The following is a 16,989-nucleotide window of genomic DNA, read 5'->3' on the forward strand; positions in this document are numbered from 1 at the left end:
TAAAAAGGAAAGACAAAAAGGATCATGTTAGGTATGTGGTTTTCATTTCCAGCAAAATCAACTAGGATATATTTTACAACAATAAATGAAGCTTGGGAATTTTTTTTTAAAAAAAATGTAATTTTGATACACATTGTAATCTTTTTACAGATAATAATGCATGTATTGGAGAAAGTGGTAGGAGGGTTAAGAGACATTTACACTGTGAAGAGAACTGATGAGTATTGGCTAGGTTTCTTCATTGAAGTGTAGAGATTTGGGAAGACAGCATGTCCTGAATAGCAGTATCCATAGAGTCCAATGGCAACAGGAAGGCTTGTGAGGTTTACCGCACTTCCTTTGTATTGGAAACCAACTTGATCAACTATTCCAACCCAGAACAAGCATAGAACAGCTAATATGGATGCTATAACTCCGCCAGCTGAAAAACAAAAAATAGAGAGGAAATACAATTATTGAACCAGTTAGATGATGAATTTGGGATGAAAATTATGACAATAAATGTATAGAAAGTTAGTGAATGCAGTGACATATGGGAAATGGGAAATCTCTATGCTTAAAATCATGTAAGGTATTGGTCCTCACATTAGCAAATCATCTACATAAGCAAAATCAACTATGTATTTGGTCTTTTAAATAGTTGATATGGCCAATGAATTGTGATATCTGGTATAGGTATTGGACATGACGTTGAGATAAGTTGGTCATGAAAAACCAACCAATATGGTATACAACTGTCTTTCCATCCTAGCATACAACTGCCTTTCCCTTGGGATGATACCACACATTGAAGAGGAACAAATGATCGAGTATATGTAATACAAAACAGAGAGGTAACTTTTAAGTGTATAAGCCCACATTCTAGTATGGGGGACAATGCCGGATGGATGTAAGGACCTAATATTATGGGCCTGTAGTCCCTTGCAGGTGGTGAACTCCACTCACCTAGGTAATGATGTGGACCGGGTCGCTGCCAAAGTGTAAAGGGGCCTAGTTTAACATAGGTTGGCAGTGTGAGGGTAGGCCTTGTACATACCATTGAGTGTAGGGATGTGATGTGTAGGGGTATACTTGTAAATGTAATAAGAGTGCAATTGAGTGGCTTTGTAGTAAGATTTTGAATCTAATTTGGGGGGGAAATTAGGGGGGAAATTAGCTGGCCGTCCACTATAAATAAGAGGCTTCAGCTCTCATTAGGGGACTTCTGATAAACTTTTGAACGATGTGAGAAAATTAGTGTAAACTCCAGCTCGGAGAGAGAGAGAGAGAGAGAGAGAGAGAGAGAGAGAGAGAGAGATTTGGTAATTTGTAAGGAGAACTTTGGCTGATGTTAGAGAAGAAATTCCTGGATTGTAAAGGCCTTTCTTCTCTTCTGCATCTTGGATTGAATTCATAGCTGAGCTGAGTTCTTTCTTGCCATTTTCTATTACAATCCTCATACAATTACAGTTTTGATCCATCTTTTCTTCTTCTTGATCATCCTATTATGTCTCTTTTTCATCAATTTGAACAGATCTATAGAGTTTCTCTGTTTTCTCTTAGATCTTGTGGTTGTGAATGCAATTTCACCATTTCTTTTAATATATTACAGCAACATGCTGTTCACCATTTGTTTTTTATTTCTTCTTGATCAAAATTTGAATTTCCCAGTGAAGATCTACATCAAAATTTGTTATATAATCCAAGTCGAATTGGATGAGGTGCTGGAGCAGTAGTGGCTGATTAATAAAGAAAGAAAGATGAACTTAGGTGTTATCCTGATGGGGTGTGAAAACACCAGCCTCTCACAGGCTGCCACCTGTCCCAGGGTAGGTGAGACTCAGCCTCTCACAGGCTACCACCTGTCCCAGAGTAGGTGAGACCCAGCCTCTCACAGGCTGCCACCTGTTCAAAGTAGGTGAGACCCAGCCTCTCACAGGCTGCCACCTGTTCAAAGTAGGTGAGATCCAGCCTCTCACAGGCCGCCACCTGTCCTGGACACCTGTCCAGGACACCTCAACAGATTTCCCTTATAAATAGGGGACTAAAGCTCAGACTAATGGGTAATGCGAAAAACCCTCTTCTCCCTAAACTCTCTGACATTTCCCTTCACTCTTGCTCATACTGACTTGAGTGTCGAAGGACCTGTCCGGAGTAAAATCCGGTCTGGTCTTCTGACCTCGCTTGCCTTGTGCAGGACTCAGCCCTCATAGCAGGACTCATACTCAACCTCCCTCGTAACTCGCTCTCAGTTCTTACGCCACTGCTGTACCTGTTACCGATTTTAGGTCTAACAGATTGGCGCCATCCGTGGGACCAAAAACTAAAAGCTGTTCTTACATATCTCACTTACAAAAATGGCAGGGCGCAAGAGTGCACGGTTAGCTTCTGCGCAGAACGACCAAGCCGCGCTACCTCGCAGGACCCGGAGCGGTCGAATCGCCTCGATGGTAGTGGCAGCATCTGCCGACCAAAGCCTTTCTCGCTCGGAGCATCACAATCCCGTGCCCACCTCGGAGCAAGTCCAAGCCCTCTTCCAGCAGATGACGGCCCTTGTTGGTCAGTACCAACAACTACTTCAAGCACCCCCTCCACCTCCTCCAGAGGCCCCGCGATCTGCCCAAGGAGTCCACAGGGGAGAGTCATCACGTCATGGGGAGGGCAGAACTCATCACTCCGCTAGACAAGTTTATCGCCCCATAGTGAGGCACGCCCAGACAGAACCTCATCACCGCGAAAGATCGCGGTCTCGCTCCACGCAGAGGCGTCGGCCTCACGAAGATCGTTTGCCACCGGCAAAATCTCGGCCTCGTCATAGGAGTCCGGAAAGTCAGTCCGGTTCTGCGGCAAGCCCATTTGTGGGAAGAATCAGGTCCCCAGACCGCAGAACGGATCCGCTGCTACAGAGAATGGAGGAGATGAACCACCGAATAGAGGAATTGGCGAAGGATCAGAGCCGGCCCACCTCCAGAGCGTTCTCAAGCAGAACGCCGTTCACTAGTGATGTCCTGAGTGCTCCAGCACCCAGAGGATTTAAAATGCCTGCCGTCCCTCAGTACGACGGCACTACCGATCCCGTGGATCATTTGGAGACATTTAGAACAATGATGCTCCTCCACGGCGCCTCCGACGGCTTCATCTGCAGAGCCTTCCCAACGACGCTCACTGGCGCGGCAAGAGACTGGTACTCCAGAATCAAACCAAACTCCATCAACAATTTCGATGATTTTGGAGAGGATCTGGTCCGCCATTTCATGAGTAGCCGTAGGCCGAAGAAAACGACTGCATCCCTGATGGCCTTGCGACAGGATGATAATGAACCCCTGAAGGTGTTCGTCCGCCGCTTCAACAGGGAGGCACTACAGGTGCCCAATTTAGATCCCTCAGCGGCTATGAACGCACTCCTCACCGGTGCAAGATCTGATGATTTTCGTCGAGCGGTGGCTCGGCAAAATCCGCACTCACTGGCGGATCTCATGGCCGGGGCAGAAGAGTACATAACAGTGGAAGAAACACTGGCAGCCCTTAATTCAAACCGGAGGATAACCTCTGAAGAGAAGAATCTGCCTAAACAGCGTAGGGAGGATAAACCTCCCAGGAAAGAGAAGTCTCCACCCCCTCAGAGAAGAGAAGAGAACTTCACACCTCTCAATACCTCTAGAAAGCACATACTGGCGGCGATCAGTGAGGAGGAGTTTGTGAAGTGGCCGCCTAGAATGATCTCCAAGGGAAACAGAAGAGATCCTTCAAAGTACTGTCGGTTCCACAAGGACCACGGCCATGACACAGAGGATTGCTGGCAGCTCAAGGGAGAAATTGAGCAGCTGATCAGCCGGGGTTATTTGAAAAAATACATCCAGAATGACGGCCGCACCCAAGAGCGCAAAGGAAAGAGTCCCCAGGGCCGTAGCCCTCGAAGATCACAGCAGCCCCCTCCTCAGGATAAGACTTCTCAGGTCACCGACGCACAGCCTGAGGCACCCCGCTCTCAACCAAGGGGGGTTATCAATACAATCATGGGCGGACCAGCCGCTGGGGGCACCTCCTCCGCTGCTCGAAAAGCATATGCACGGCAAGTTAACGCCGTTCACACAACCAGCAAAAAGTCAAGAACGGAGAATGAGATCTCCTTCTCGGACGCAGATCTGGACAGCCTTATTTTGCCCCACGACGATGCATTGGTATTAACCATGCTCGTTGCTAACTGGGAGGTAAAGAAAATTCTTGTGGACAACGGGAGCTCAGCAGATATTCTATACTACCATGCCTTCGAGAAAATGATGATAGGCGACGACCGTCTAAGGCCGGCGAACTCAGATTTGTTCGGCTTCTCCGGAGAGGTCGTAAAAGTGGTAGGACAGATCGAGCTCCCTGTTCTTGTCGGAGATTCACCATGTCAAGCGTTCGCCATGGTTAACTTCCTGGTAGTGAAGGCCACCTCGGTCTATAATGCTATCTTGGGACGGCCTGGCCAGAATCTGATCCGAGCAGTCGCCTCAGCCTACCACCAAAAAATGAAATTTATAACCCCTAATGGCGTGGGGGAAGTTCGCGGAGATCAGCCTCAATCAAGGGAGTGCTATGCAATGGCACTGAAAGGAAAAAACGCAGTGGAATCACTGCCAATCGAACTGCTTGATGTAAGGGACGAACTCAGGGGTACCCAACCCGCTGAGGACCTACTCTCCATCCCACTGTGCCCGGAGGACGGTGAGAAAGTCGCTCTGATCGGTTCCTCCCTTAGTAGTAGCATTCAACATCAACTCACCGAGTTTCTCCAGGGCAATGCAGATGTCTTTGCATGGGTTCCTGCCGATATGCCCGGCATCGATCCAGAGATCAGCACTCATAGGCTTGGTGTCGATTCAACCTGCAGACCGGTGAAACAGAAAAGGAGACACTTTGCTTTTGAAAGGCGACAGGTAATAAAAGAAGAAGTGGAGAGGCTTCTGAAGGCTGACTTCATTCGTGAGATTCGATATCCGGACTGGCTAGCAAACGTAGTCCTAGTCAAGAAGACTAATGGAAAGTGGAGAACCTGCGTCGACTTTACTGATCTGAATAAGGCTTGTCCCAAGGACAGTTATCCGCTTCCGAAGATCGATCAGCTCATCGACGCCACAGCGGGTCATGAACTGTTGAGCTTCATGGACGCCTTCTCCGGATATAACCAGATCAGGATGTACGAATCGGATATACCAAAGACCTCATTCGTCACAGATCAAGGGACCTATTGCTACCGAGTCATGCCCTTCGGCCTCAAAAACGCTGGAGCTACTTACCAAAGGCTGGTGAACAGACTGTTTCAGAACCAGATCGGCCGAAACATGGAAGTTTATGTGGACGATATGCTGGTCAAAAGTCGAAGTGCACAAGACCACGTGTCTGATCTCAGAGAAACATTTCAGGTCCTAAAGAAGCACAACATGAAACTCAACCCCACCAAGTGCACTTTTGGTGTCAGTTCGGGGAAGTTCTTAGGATTCATGGTGAGCCAGCGAGGGATAGAAGCAAACCCAGAAAAGATCAGAGCCGTGATGGAGCTTATCGCCCCAAAAACCATCAGAGAAGTTCAGCGGCTCACGGGAATGATAGCGGCGTTGGGTCGCTTCATCTCCAAATCGGCGGAGAGATGCCTGCCTTTTTTCAGTGCGGTTAAGGGCCTCAAAACTGCGCCCTGGACGGAAGAATGCCAGATTGCCTTCGACGAGCTGAAAAGGTATCTGTCCTCCCCGCCATTATTAACAAAGCCGGAGCCAGGTGAGGAGTTATTTCTATATCTCTCCGTTAGCTCCACGGCACTGGCAGCTGTCCTCGTCCGCGAAGAGCACCGCCAGCAAAAACCAATCTATTATGTCAGCAAGGTTCTTCACGACGCAGAAACAAGGTACCAGCGGGTCGAGAAATTGGCTTACGCGCTGGTAATGGCTGCAAGAAAATTAAGACCGTACTTTCAAGCTCATACTGTAAAGGTCTTGACTGACCAGCCGCTTCGGCAAGTACTCCATCGACCAGATATCTCCGGACGACTTGTGAAATGGGCCGTAGAGCTGAGCGAGTTCGACATCCAGTACGCTCCAAGGCCAGCCATCAAGGCCCAAGTACTGGCAGATTTCGTAGCAGAGTGCACCATCCCCCAGCAAGTCGCCGACCCTGAAACGGTACTACTCCCAGTTGCAGAGAAAGCGGTTCCTGACGAATGCATAGCAGAAACTCAGACAGAAATCTTGCAACCGCCGGCAGAGCAGGACTCCATGACCAGCACACCAACTTGGGAAGTATATGTCGACGGTTCTTCAAATAAAAACGGCTGTGGAGCAGGCCTCATCCTCACTGGGCCTGAGGGGTTCACTGCGGATTATGCTCTGAGATTCGGATTCCGTGCCTCCAACAATGAGGCAGAATATGAAGCCCTCCTTGCCGGAATGAACCTAGCATTTCAGACCGGCGCCCGGAAATTAAAAGCATACTGCGACTCACAGCTGGTAGCAAATCAGATCCAAGGGGTCTATGAAGCACGAGATGAGCGTATGGTTAAGTATCTTGCCAAGGTTCATCAACTCTCCAGCCGGTTTGCCAGTTTCGAGGTCATCAGAGTACCACGAACAGAAAATGCCAAAGCAGATGTACTGTCGAAGCTGGCTGCTTCTGGATACACCACTCTTGGAAGCATACGTATGGAATTCCTACAAAGATCTAGCATCGAAAGAGAAGCCGCAGATATAATGCAGGTGGAGAACGAGCCGTGCTGGATGGATGAGATCATTCATTACTTACGGGACGCGAAACTTCCCGAAGATAAGAAGGAAGCCCGTAAGGTGATACAGAGAGCCGCCCGATTCTCCCTCAGCAGTGACATTTTGTATAAAAGGTCCTACACTCTCCCGTACCTGAAGTGTCTGGGACCAAGTAACGCCGCGTACGCATTGCAAGAGACTCATGAAGGAATCTGTGGAGAACATCTGGGGGCAAAGCCCTGGCAATCAAGGTACTCCTCAGAGGATTGTATTGGCCCACCATACGACAAGACGCGCTGAATCTGGTTAAAAAGTGCGAGAGGTGCCAGAAATTCTCCCCCACCATCCACCAGCCTGCTGTGGCGATGGCCCCAATTATCAGTCCACTCCCTTTTGCAGTATGGGGGATGGACATTCTGGGTCCTTTTCCACCGGCTTCCGGAAAGCGCATATTCGTAGTAGTGGCAATCGACTACTTCACCAAGTGGGTGGAGGCAGAACCTCTAGCCCAGATCACTGAGCAGAATATACAGAATTTCTTCTGGAAGGCAGTGGTCTGCAGATTTGGGATTCCCCGTGCCTTAATCACAGATAACGGCAAACAGTTCGACTGCCGGAACTTTCGGAAGTTCTGCTCTGACCTAAAGATTGAACAGAGATTCACTTCGGTTGCTCACCCCCAGACCAATGGGCAAACGGAAGTAACTAATAGGATCTTGCTTCAAGGGATAAAGAAGAGGCTGGATGAAAAAGCTGGCCGATGGGCAGATGAGCTCTACCATGTTCTGTGGGCTTACCGCACCACTCCTCGCACGACGACTGGTGAATCACCATTCAACCTCTCTTTTGGAACCGAAGCCGTGATACCTGTTGATATAGGCACCCCATCTCCCAGAGTCATCAGTTTCCATGAGCAACTGAACAGCGACGGACTCCGCGCCAATCTCGACTTACTAGAAGAAATCCGGGAGGAATCTCGAATCCGGGTCGCCGCTTATAAGCAGAAGGTGTCGAATTATCACGACTCCAAAATTCGCCCCAGAGAATTCAGGACAGGGGATCTGGTCCTGAGAAAGGCAGCCGTCTCCCAGCCGACGAAAGTAGGGAAACTTTCCCCAACTTGGGAGGGACCCTATCGAGTGAAGGAAGTTATCCGGCCAGGAAGCTACAAGCTAGAGACACTGGAGGAGCACCTATTACCCCACGCATGGAACTCCAAAAACCTCAGGAAATATTATCAGTAGTCGAATTATCCGGCGTGAAAAGGTGATCTTGTAAATTTGTATATTTGTTGTTATGAATAAATAATCTTCTTGCAAATTCAGTGTCACTTTTATATCTGAAAACCCAGTTCACAAAACTTGGGTACTCACTGGAAACCCAGTTCACAAAACTTGGGTACTCACTGGAAACCCAGTTCTTAAACTTGGGTACGCACTGGAAACCCAGTTCTTAAACTTGGGTACTCACTGGAAACCCAGTTCTTAAACTTGGGTACGCACTGGAAACCCAGTTCACAAAACTTGGGTACTCACTGGAAACCCAGTTCACAAAACTTGGGTACTCACTGGAAACCCAGTTCTTAAACTTGGGTACTCACTGGAAACCCAGTTCACAAAACTTGGGTACTCACTGGAAACCCAGTTCTTAAACTTGGGTACTCACTGGAAACCCAGTTCACAAAACTTGGGTACTCACTGGAAACCCAGTTCACAAAACTTGGGTACTTGTTAAAAGACCAGTTCGTCACAATTCGACCATCAACAGCCTCATTCACAGGTTATCAAAATTAAAAAGACAAAGTCAAGCAAATCACTCAGTTGAGAAGTATCAGAGACAGACAAATGTGATTTCATTAATCAGAATATGTGGGGGCTCGAGGGCCATTACAAAATTCACTTCAAAAATGCTGCTAAGAGCTGTAGGGCCTCAAGGACCATTACAAAAAGAGGTCAAAACAAAAACAAAAACAAAAATTCTAAGCATCTGGAAGAGAGGTGATGTCAGCAGGAGCATCAGCAGGAGTATCTGGCTCCTCATCAGTAATCTTCGGCCTGGCAGGGAGAGTCATGTTCTGCATCAATAGGTTTGGATTGCAGGCCTGGAGCTCCTGGAGGCAGTCGTAGTATCCAAGACTATAAGCCTCGCTCGACAGGCTGAAAAGTTCAGCCTCCTTTGCCTCTGTGGCCTCTTTCACTGCCTTCTCCTGCCTGTCAGTAGCTCTTCCTCTTTGAGCCTCCATGGCTTCAGCAGCCTTGGCCAGTTTCCTCTTCTCTGCGGCCAGATCCTCTTTCAACAACTTCCTCTCCTCCTCTATTCGCCCGATGCTCGTTTGAAGCTCCTGCACCTCAGCGGCCAACTTTCCGTTCACCTCTTCAGATGCAGTAATGGCTTGGGAGAAATTCTTACTCTTCTCCTTGAGGTCATTATAGTAGAGCAAGATCTGAAGAAAGAAACAGAAAGAAACAGGCATCAGTATGGTCAAAGGAAGAAATGGGCAGAAAGTTAGCAAATCGAAGCACCACTTCCTTACCTGGTAAGCTGAGGATAACACAGCCTCCTCTCCTGTAGCTGGCGGCTCGTAAAGGACCTGTTGCTTGTCCTTCCGCAGCAAACACTTGCTCATGAGCTCTGCTGCTACTCGGCTCTCGCCTAAGGCAGTGTCATCCTTCAAAACGGCCCAATTGGGTCGAAAGACATGCTCACTAAGTCCCGTAGGAGGACGAGCCCCAGAACCGGCTCCGGTAGAAGCACCACCGGATTTAGAAGAGCCACCGCCCTGAGCAAAGGGGCCTATTAGCTTCACCGTAGTCTTGGGCCTCTGAGATGGGGGTGGAGTGCCCCGTGACGGGGCCGGACTCCCCAGTACAGTCGCCTTTCTCTTCTGGCGCTCCTGTTGTGCCTGTGCAGCACCCTCCTGTGCCCGTGGCTGGGCTCCTTGCCTGATTTTCTCGACGGTTGATTGTTTCTTCATCTCTGCAAGACAAATGAGCAGCCAACGGTCAGAAGCAAGTATATAAAAAATAAACAGATTGCATAGACAAGTCTAGCTACATACGTTCTGGAGTCGCGGTACTCACGCCCAGCCCGACCAGAATCGCCTCTTCAGAAAACTCCTTACAACGGATGAGGCCCGATTGCTCGATCTCCTTCCGCATCAAGGCGAATGTTATCCTGTCCTCACCTTCGAGGAGCGGCTTTCGACTCAGTTTTGAGGTATCTGGAGTGTCCCACACTAGAGGGACGGACCAGGGCTCACTGGCCTCCTGATCCACAACATAGAAGAATCTATTCTTCCACGAGTGAATCGACGAAGGAATGCCAGTGATTATCTTCCGTTCAGGGCGCTGGCTAATGTAGATCCAGCCCCCTTCTTTATGCTTCTTCAGGTGTGCGCAAGCACGGAACAGTGACAAAGTCACGCTCCTCTCTAACCGACCGTAGACGAGGTATAAAAACCCAACTAATAATCTCCATGAGTTCGGAGCTACCTGGGCCGGGGCTAGTCCGTAGTATCGTAGCACCGCTGAGAAAAAGGGGTGCAACGGAAATCGGAGTCCTGCCCTCAGTGACTCCTCATAAATACAGAGATCCTGGCTCTCGTTGCAGGCTCTGTCTCCCTCTATAGCTGCCCTCAGTTCAAATCTCGGGGGCACACAGTATTTATCCCTGATATCTCTCAGCATAGACCTGGTGAGGTAGTTCTCCTCGACTAGAGCTCGCAAGTTGTATTTTGGATCGGCATCCATCCGCGCTCTAGCGATCACCTCCACCGCCCGGCCAGGAAGGAATGTTGTGGACGCTTCAGCAACGTCGCTCTCAACACTCCCTCCTGCTCGCGGGAGACTGCCAGTCAAGGGTGGAGTGGCATTCAGATCTAAGATCACTTCATCCCTATCCCCTCCGTCGTCACTATCTACAAGGTCTATCCTATCAGACGCCCTAGCCACTACATGCTCCTGAGGCATCCTAAACTCCGAACTACTGCTAGTGGAGGACCCCGTACCGGACTCGGAAGTGGAAGTACTACCAGACATAGTAAAAGGAAGGGCTGAGAGGAATACCGGTGAGTGGAGCTCGTAAAGACCTTGGAACGCGACTGCGAGCTACGGGCTGCGAACTGCGATCTGCGATCTGCGGACTGCGAGCTGCGAACTGAGAAGTGGAAACTCCCAGAGCAAGAAGAGAAAAAAAGATGAAAAGTAAAAAGTAAAAAGTGAAGGGGGGTAAACCTCCTTATATAGTTTTTAAGAGGCGGTGGGGCAATAAATGCGATGCACGCATCTCGAGGTCATCCGGATTGCGCCACGTGTCCCCTATTTATGACGGACACATTCTCCCACCATCAATACGATCAAGCACGCGCGTAAACATTCACGTCCCAAGAATGGATCTCTGCACTCCGCACTCCGCACTCCGCATTCCGTACTCCGCATTCAGTCCGGAAAAAACTGTACTGGATATAACGCGTTCTTACAAAACGACAAAAATCAGTCCGGTCCGCACCGAACTGGCCGCAAGACGACAAAATTCAGTCCGGAAAAAACCGTACTGGATATAACGCGTTCTTACAAAACGACAAAAATCAGTCCGGTCCGCACCGAACTGGCCGCAAGACGACAAAACTCAGTCCGGAAAAAACCGTACTGGATATAACGCGTTCTTACAAAACGACAAAAATCAGTCCGGTCCGCACCGAACTGGCCGCAAGACGACAAAATTCAGTCCGGAAAAAACCGTACTGGATATAACGCGTTCTTACAAAACGACAAAAATCAGTCCGGTCCGCACCGAACTGGCCGCAAGACGACAAAACTCAGTCCGGAAAAAACCGTACTGGATATAACGCGTTCTTACAAAACGACAAAAATCAGTCCGGTCCGCACCGAACTGGCCGCAAGACGACAAAACTCAGTCCGGAAAAAACCGTACTGGATATAACGCGTTCTTACAAAACGACAAAAATCAGTCCGGTCCGCACCGAACTGCTGCAAGACGACAAAAAACAGTCCGGTAAAAACCGGACTGGATACGGCGCATTCTGAAAAGCGTCAAGAGCCAGTCCGGTTGAAGCCGTACTCCGAACGGCGGACTGCGATCTCCGTACTGCGACCTCCGGACTGGATACGGCGCATTCTGAAAAAGCGTCAAGAGCCAGCCCGGTTGAAGCCGTACTCCGAACTGCGGACTGCGATCTCCGTACTGCGACCTCCGGACTGGATACGGCGCATTCTGAAAAGCGTCAAGAGCCAGTCCGGTTGAAGCCGTACTCCGAACTGCAGACTGCGATCTCCGTACTGCGACCTCCGGACTGGATACGGCGCATTCTGAAAAAGCGTCAAGAGCCAGTCCGGTTGAAGCCGTACTCCGGACTGCGGACTGCGGACCCCGAACTGCGAACTCCGGACTGGATATAATGTATTCTGTAAAGCGCCAGGAGCCAGTCCGGTTGAAGCCGTACTCCGGACTGCGGACTGCGGACCCCGAACTGCGAACTCCGGACTGGATATAATGTATTCTGCAAAGCGCCAGGAGCCAGTCCGGTTGAATCCGTACTCCGGATTCCGAACTGCGAACTCCGAACTCCGGACTGCGAAATCCGGACTGCGAACTCCGAACTCCGGACTGCAAACTCCGGACTCCGTGCTAAATTCTTCGATTCACCCCCGAACAACGTCTCCTCATCCAGAAAAACGAGTGATCACACTTTCCCAAGTCCTTCAATGACTTGGAAAATTGGGGGGCAACTGATGGGGTGTGAAAACACCAGCCTCTCACAGGCTGCCACCTGTCCCAGGGTAGGTGAGACTCAGCCTCTCACAGGCTGCCACCTGTCCCAGAGTAGGTGAGACCCAGCCTCTCACAGGCTGCCACCTGTTCAAAGTAGGTGAGACCCAGCCTCTCACAGGTTGCCACCTGTTCAAAGTAGGTGAGATCCAGCCTCTCACAGGCCGCCACCTGTCATGGACACCTGTCCAGGACACCTCAACAGATTTCCCTTATAAATAGGGGACTAAAGCTCAGACTAATGGGTAATGCAAAAAACCCTCTTCTCCCTAAACTCTCTGACATTTCCCTTCACTCTTGCTCATACTGACTTGAGTGTCGAAGGACCTGTCCGGAGTAAAATCCGGTCTGGTCTTCTGACCTCGCTTGCCTTGTGCAGGACTCAGCCCTCATAGCAGGACTCATACTCAACCTCCCTCGTAACTCGCTCTCAGTTCTTACGCCACTGCTGTACCTGTTACCGATTTTAGGTCTAACATATCCTGTCCTTGAGCTTCCTTTCCCAAATCACAGCGTTCCAGTTCCTTAGAATCTCACCAATGCCGTAAATGATTCCCAACCTATCTCTTATCCATGAGATTAATTCGATTTTGATTTCCAATGTGATCCGATTCAATCTCTTTTCCTTCTCTTCAAAGCTTCGACAGTTTCGTTCCTTCCATACGTTCCATATAATAACATATGGGATAATCTTCCAGATGGGTTGGCCAACATTGTTTAAAGGTCCCCCACTCTAATTCATTAAGACCCTTCTTATGTTGTTTGGGATTACCCATGCAATATAGAGAAAGACAGATTTCACAACACCGGAAAATCCTCTTCTGAAATAGTGAAACCAAAGTTTACACTAGACCAAGATCAACAACCAAAGTAGAAGAAGAGCAATCACTAACAAGATGTGCTTCAATATATATGAGAGAAGAACAAAACATACAAGTCAAGAACAAAAAAAGAGAGAAGAAAGCTTCAATACACAGAGAAAATATGGGCAAGTTGGCTCTCTTCTTCAATCACAAGCTTGCACACAAGAGCTTCAATGGAGCTTCAAAGGAGGTCTAGGTAGATAGTGGAGAATCTCTACAAAAGTGGAGTTATGAGAATGGGCTTCGTCAGTGGAAAGTAGAGATGTAATGGCTTTGGTAAGTGGTAGTGGGTATGGGAAAGTGGGGACTTTAATGGTTAGGGAAGTAGTAGGTTTAGAGTTTCAAGTAGGGTTTGAATTTGAAATAGGAGGTAGTGGGAAAAGATGGAGCAAACATGTGTGGCTCACACAAGTGCAAGCTAGGCAAAATGACCAACATGCCCATGGACACAAAAGTACAATTTTGTCCTCACTACATCTCTTAAAATAAAAATAAAATAAAAAGATACCCAAAAAATACACTTTAAAATTTAAAACTTCCCCTTAAAGTGATTTTTTGGAAACTACTCCAAGCTAACCCCTAAGTAGCTCAAACGGTACTTTGGAAAGTGACTTGGTAAAGATATCGGCAATGTTCTCTTTGCTCCTCACTTCCACTACACCAATTGTACCATCTAACACCTTTTCACGAATGAAACGATGCTCAATCTCAATATGCTTTGTTCTTGATTGACAAACTGGATTTGTAGTAAGTTTAAGTGCACTTTGGTTGTCACCAAGAATAATCGTCACCTTGTGAATAGGTAAATGAACATCTTCAATCAACCACCGCAACCAAACACATTCTTGAGGAGCAAGAACGGCGGCCTTATATTCTGCTTCCGTTGAAAGAGACACCGAGTCTTGTTTCTTACTACACCAAGAAACACAATCCACACAAAAATAGATAACCGGAAGTAGATCATTGATCATCGAAGTCCCCTCCATAATCGGGATCGGTAAATCCTTTCAACACAAAATCAACTCCTCTCTTGTAAAACAATCTCAAATCAAGAGTAGAGTTTACATACTTCAAGATTCTCTTTGTCGCTTCCAAGTGTGGTTTTTGTGGAGCTTGCATATAACGACTAACAAGTCCAACAGAAAAAGAAATATCCGGTCTTGTGATAGTCAAGTAGAAGAAACTACCCACAAGAGCACAATATGGCCGAGGATCCGGAAGAAGCCTGCCTTCTTCCCGCCTTATCTTTTTGTTGGGATCAAGAAGAGTAGAGTATTTTTTACTTTGGCTCATCCCAAATCTTCCAACTAATTTCTCTGCATTGCCTTTTTGAGAAACAAACATGCCATCCTTCGAGGTTTCCACCTCCAAGCCAAGAAAGTGACTTAGCTCTCCCAAGTCCTTCATTTCAAAATGAATAGATAGCTCATCCCTTAGCTTTGCAACCTCAACATCATTGTTGCCGGTAACTATCATATCGTTGACATAAATAAGCACAATGACAAGCAACCCTTTCTCTTTCTTCACAAATAAACTAGAATTGGAGTTAGAAGCAAAACAACCACAAAATTGTAAGTATTCGGCAATCTTACCATAACACGCCCTTTAAGCTTGCTTCAACCCATAAAGAGCTTTCTTGAGCTTGCAAACATAACTGGGATGTTGAATTGTAACCCAGCGGTTGCTCCATGTAGATGTCTTTGTCAATCTCACCATAGAAAAATGCATTCTTAACATTAAGTTGAAATAATTTCAACCCTTCAAGCAGCTAATGAAATTACAACTCGAATGGAAGTCATCTTGGCAACAGGACTAAAGGTCTCCTCATAATCCTCTCCATACTTTTGACAGAACCCTCTAGCCACCAACCTTTCTTTGAATCTATCCACACTCCCATCCGCTTGCCACTTCAATTTGTATAGCCACCAACCTTTCTTTGAATCTATCCACACTCCCATCCGCTTGCCACTTCAATTTGTACACCCATTTACATGTAACTGGATTCACATCATTAGGCTTAGGAACAAGATCCCAAGTCTCATTTGTCACAAGCGCATTCATCTCTTCATCCATGGCATCCTTCCATTCTCTTACCCCTTTTGCTTCATTAAAGCAAGAAGGGTCATTATCATCAAATGGACAGGAAAAGAAACAAGAATAAGTGCTCACCATGTTTTCATCTCGATACCGTGCCGCTTGATAATCTTTCTTTTCGATCTTCTAAGATGTGATGCAGTACACTCCCCTTCATTAGTTTCTTCATTTTGCTCATCTTCTTGATCATGACATGCAACATCACTCCTCTTATCACCTCGCTCCCCCATCGGCAAAGAAGAAGACTCGGATACCATTAGAGCATTTGGTGTGACCGGGAAGTTCACCTACACCCACGCCATTAGTGGAACCACCATCCAAACCATAATAGGAAGAGGCTTCATCAAACACAACATCTCTTGAAACAATGGACTTGTGTGTTGTAGGATCCATACACTTCCAACCTTCTTCCTTTCATCATACCCAATGAAAATACACTTCTTCATCTTAGCATCCAACTTGGTTCTCTTTCCATCCGGCACGTGCACATAGCAAATTTAACCAAATACCTTGAAGTGCTTGACAATAGGCTTCACCCCAAACATCAACTCATAAGGAGACTTCATATTAATCGGACTAAGAGGCACTCGATTAATCACAGAAGTTGCACATGCCATAACTTCCGCCCATAAGGCCTTGGGTAAATTCTTTGCATGCAACCAACTTTTACAAGTCTCCACAATATGTCTAATATTTCTCTCCGCTACTTCATTTGTTGAGGCGTATAGGCACAAGTGAGATCCCTTTGTATACCATGATCACGACAAATGTAGAAAATTAATTGGAAGTAAACTCCTCACCATTATCGGTTCTCAACCGGTTGATCTTCTTATGAAGCACACCTTCAACAGTCTTCTTGAACTCAACAAACTTAGAAAATGATTCGGATTTCTCCCTTATAAAATATACCCAAGTGAATCTAGTAAAATCATCAACAAATAACAACATATAGCGGAAGCCGGAAAATGAAGGTGTCCTACAAGGTCCCATTACATCACTATGGATAAGCTCCAATGGGGCCTTGCACCTTGAAAGAGACTTATCAAATGGAAGACAATGTGCCTTACCATATTGACAACCCTCACACACCTTTCCTCTACCAAAAGAATTTAAATTTTGTAGACCATTCGCTAGATTCTTAATCACCATGACCTTCAATTTATCCATGCTAATATGACCCAATTTAGTATGCCAAATTGAAGCGCCATCATTTGTACTCATTTTATCAACATAAAAGGTTGAAGCCAATAAAACAAACAAATCTTTAACTCTCTTACCGGTATAAACAGCATTCACCTTCAAGCTTGAAATATTCCGAAGAAATTTCACCTCCTTAGGCCCAGACAAAACATAATTTCCCATATCAACCACATTTGCCACCGAGAAAAGATTATTCTTCATGCTGGGAACATAAAACACACTCTTAAGTGTAATAGAATCCTCATTCGCTCCACCAATAGTAATGACCTCTTCTTTCTCTACCAGATGTATAGTGTTGTCCGCCGTGATGATAGCATCGTTGCTTTCAT

General features: G+C 47.1%; 2 protein-coding genes across 6 annotated transcripts in view; both read right to left on the minus strand.

The window, feature by feature from the left end:
- The window catches only part of LOC143855431 (Transmembrane amino acid transporter family protein), a 45,469-nt gene that overhangs the window by 6,373 nt on the left and 22,107 nt on the right, over nt 1–16,989 (minus strand). For all 4 annotated transcript variants that reach the window (XM_077365550.1, XM_077365549.1, XM_077365552.1 and 1 more), the window contains exon 8: nt 202–421. In XM_077365550.1, coding sequence (XP_077221665.1) covers nt 202–421 — 220 coding nt within the window. The remainder of the gene's footprint in view (nt 1–201; nt 422–16,989) is intronic.
- On the minus strand, nt 8,467–9,889 carry LOC143855549 (uncharacterized). 2 transcript variants are annotated; one of them, XM_077365701.1, is made up of 3 exons: nt 9,775–9,889; nt 9,250–9,692; nt 8,467–9,159 (listed from the first exon to the last, which is right to left on the minus strand). In XM_077365701.1, exons 1-3 carry the CDS (start codon nt 9,872–9,874, stop codon nt 8,695–8,697), a joined length of 1,008 nt encoding a protein of 335 aa, XP_077221816.1. In that variant the 5' UTR covers nt 9,875–9,889; the 3' UTR covers nt 8,467–8,694. The 2 variants fall into 2 exon arrangements, with proteins under 2 accessions (XP_077221816.1, XP_077221815.1); XM_077365700.1 differs by having other exon boundaries at nt 8,467–9,692.

This window comes from Tasmannia lanceolata, unplaced genomic scaffold (genome assembly GCF_043159265.1).
Source record: "Tasmannia lanceolata isolate RefF3 unplaced genomic scaffold, GAP_Taslan_0.1 ptg000021l, whole genome shotgun sequence".
NCBI classification, from domain to species: domain Eukaryota; kingdom Viridiplantae; phylum Streptophyta; class Magnoliopsida; order Canellales; family Winteraceae; genus Tasmannia; species Tasmannia lanceolata.

Coding starts and splice junctions, on each gene's coding strand:
- LOC143855549 (XM_077365700.1), bottom strand. CDS start 9,874: ATGCGGAAGGAGATCGAGCAATCGGGCCTCATCCGTTGTAAGGAGTTT. Junction 9,693..9,774: donor GAGTACCGCGACTCCAGAAC/GTATGTAGCTAG, acceptor TTTGTCTTGCAG/AGATGAAGAAACAATCAACC.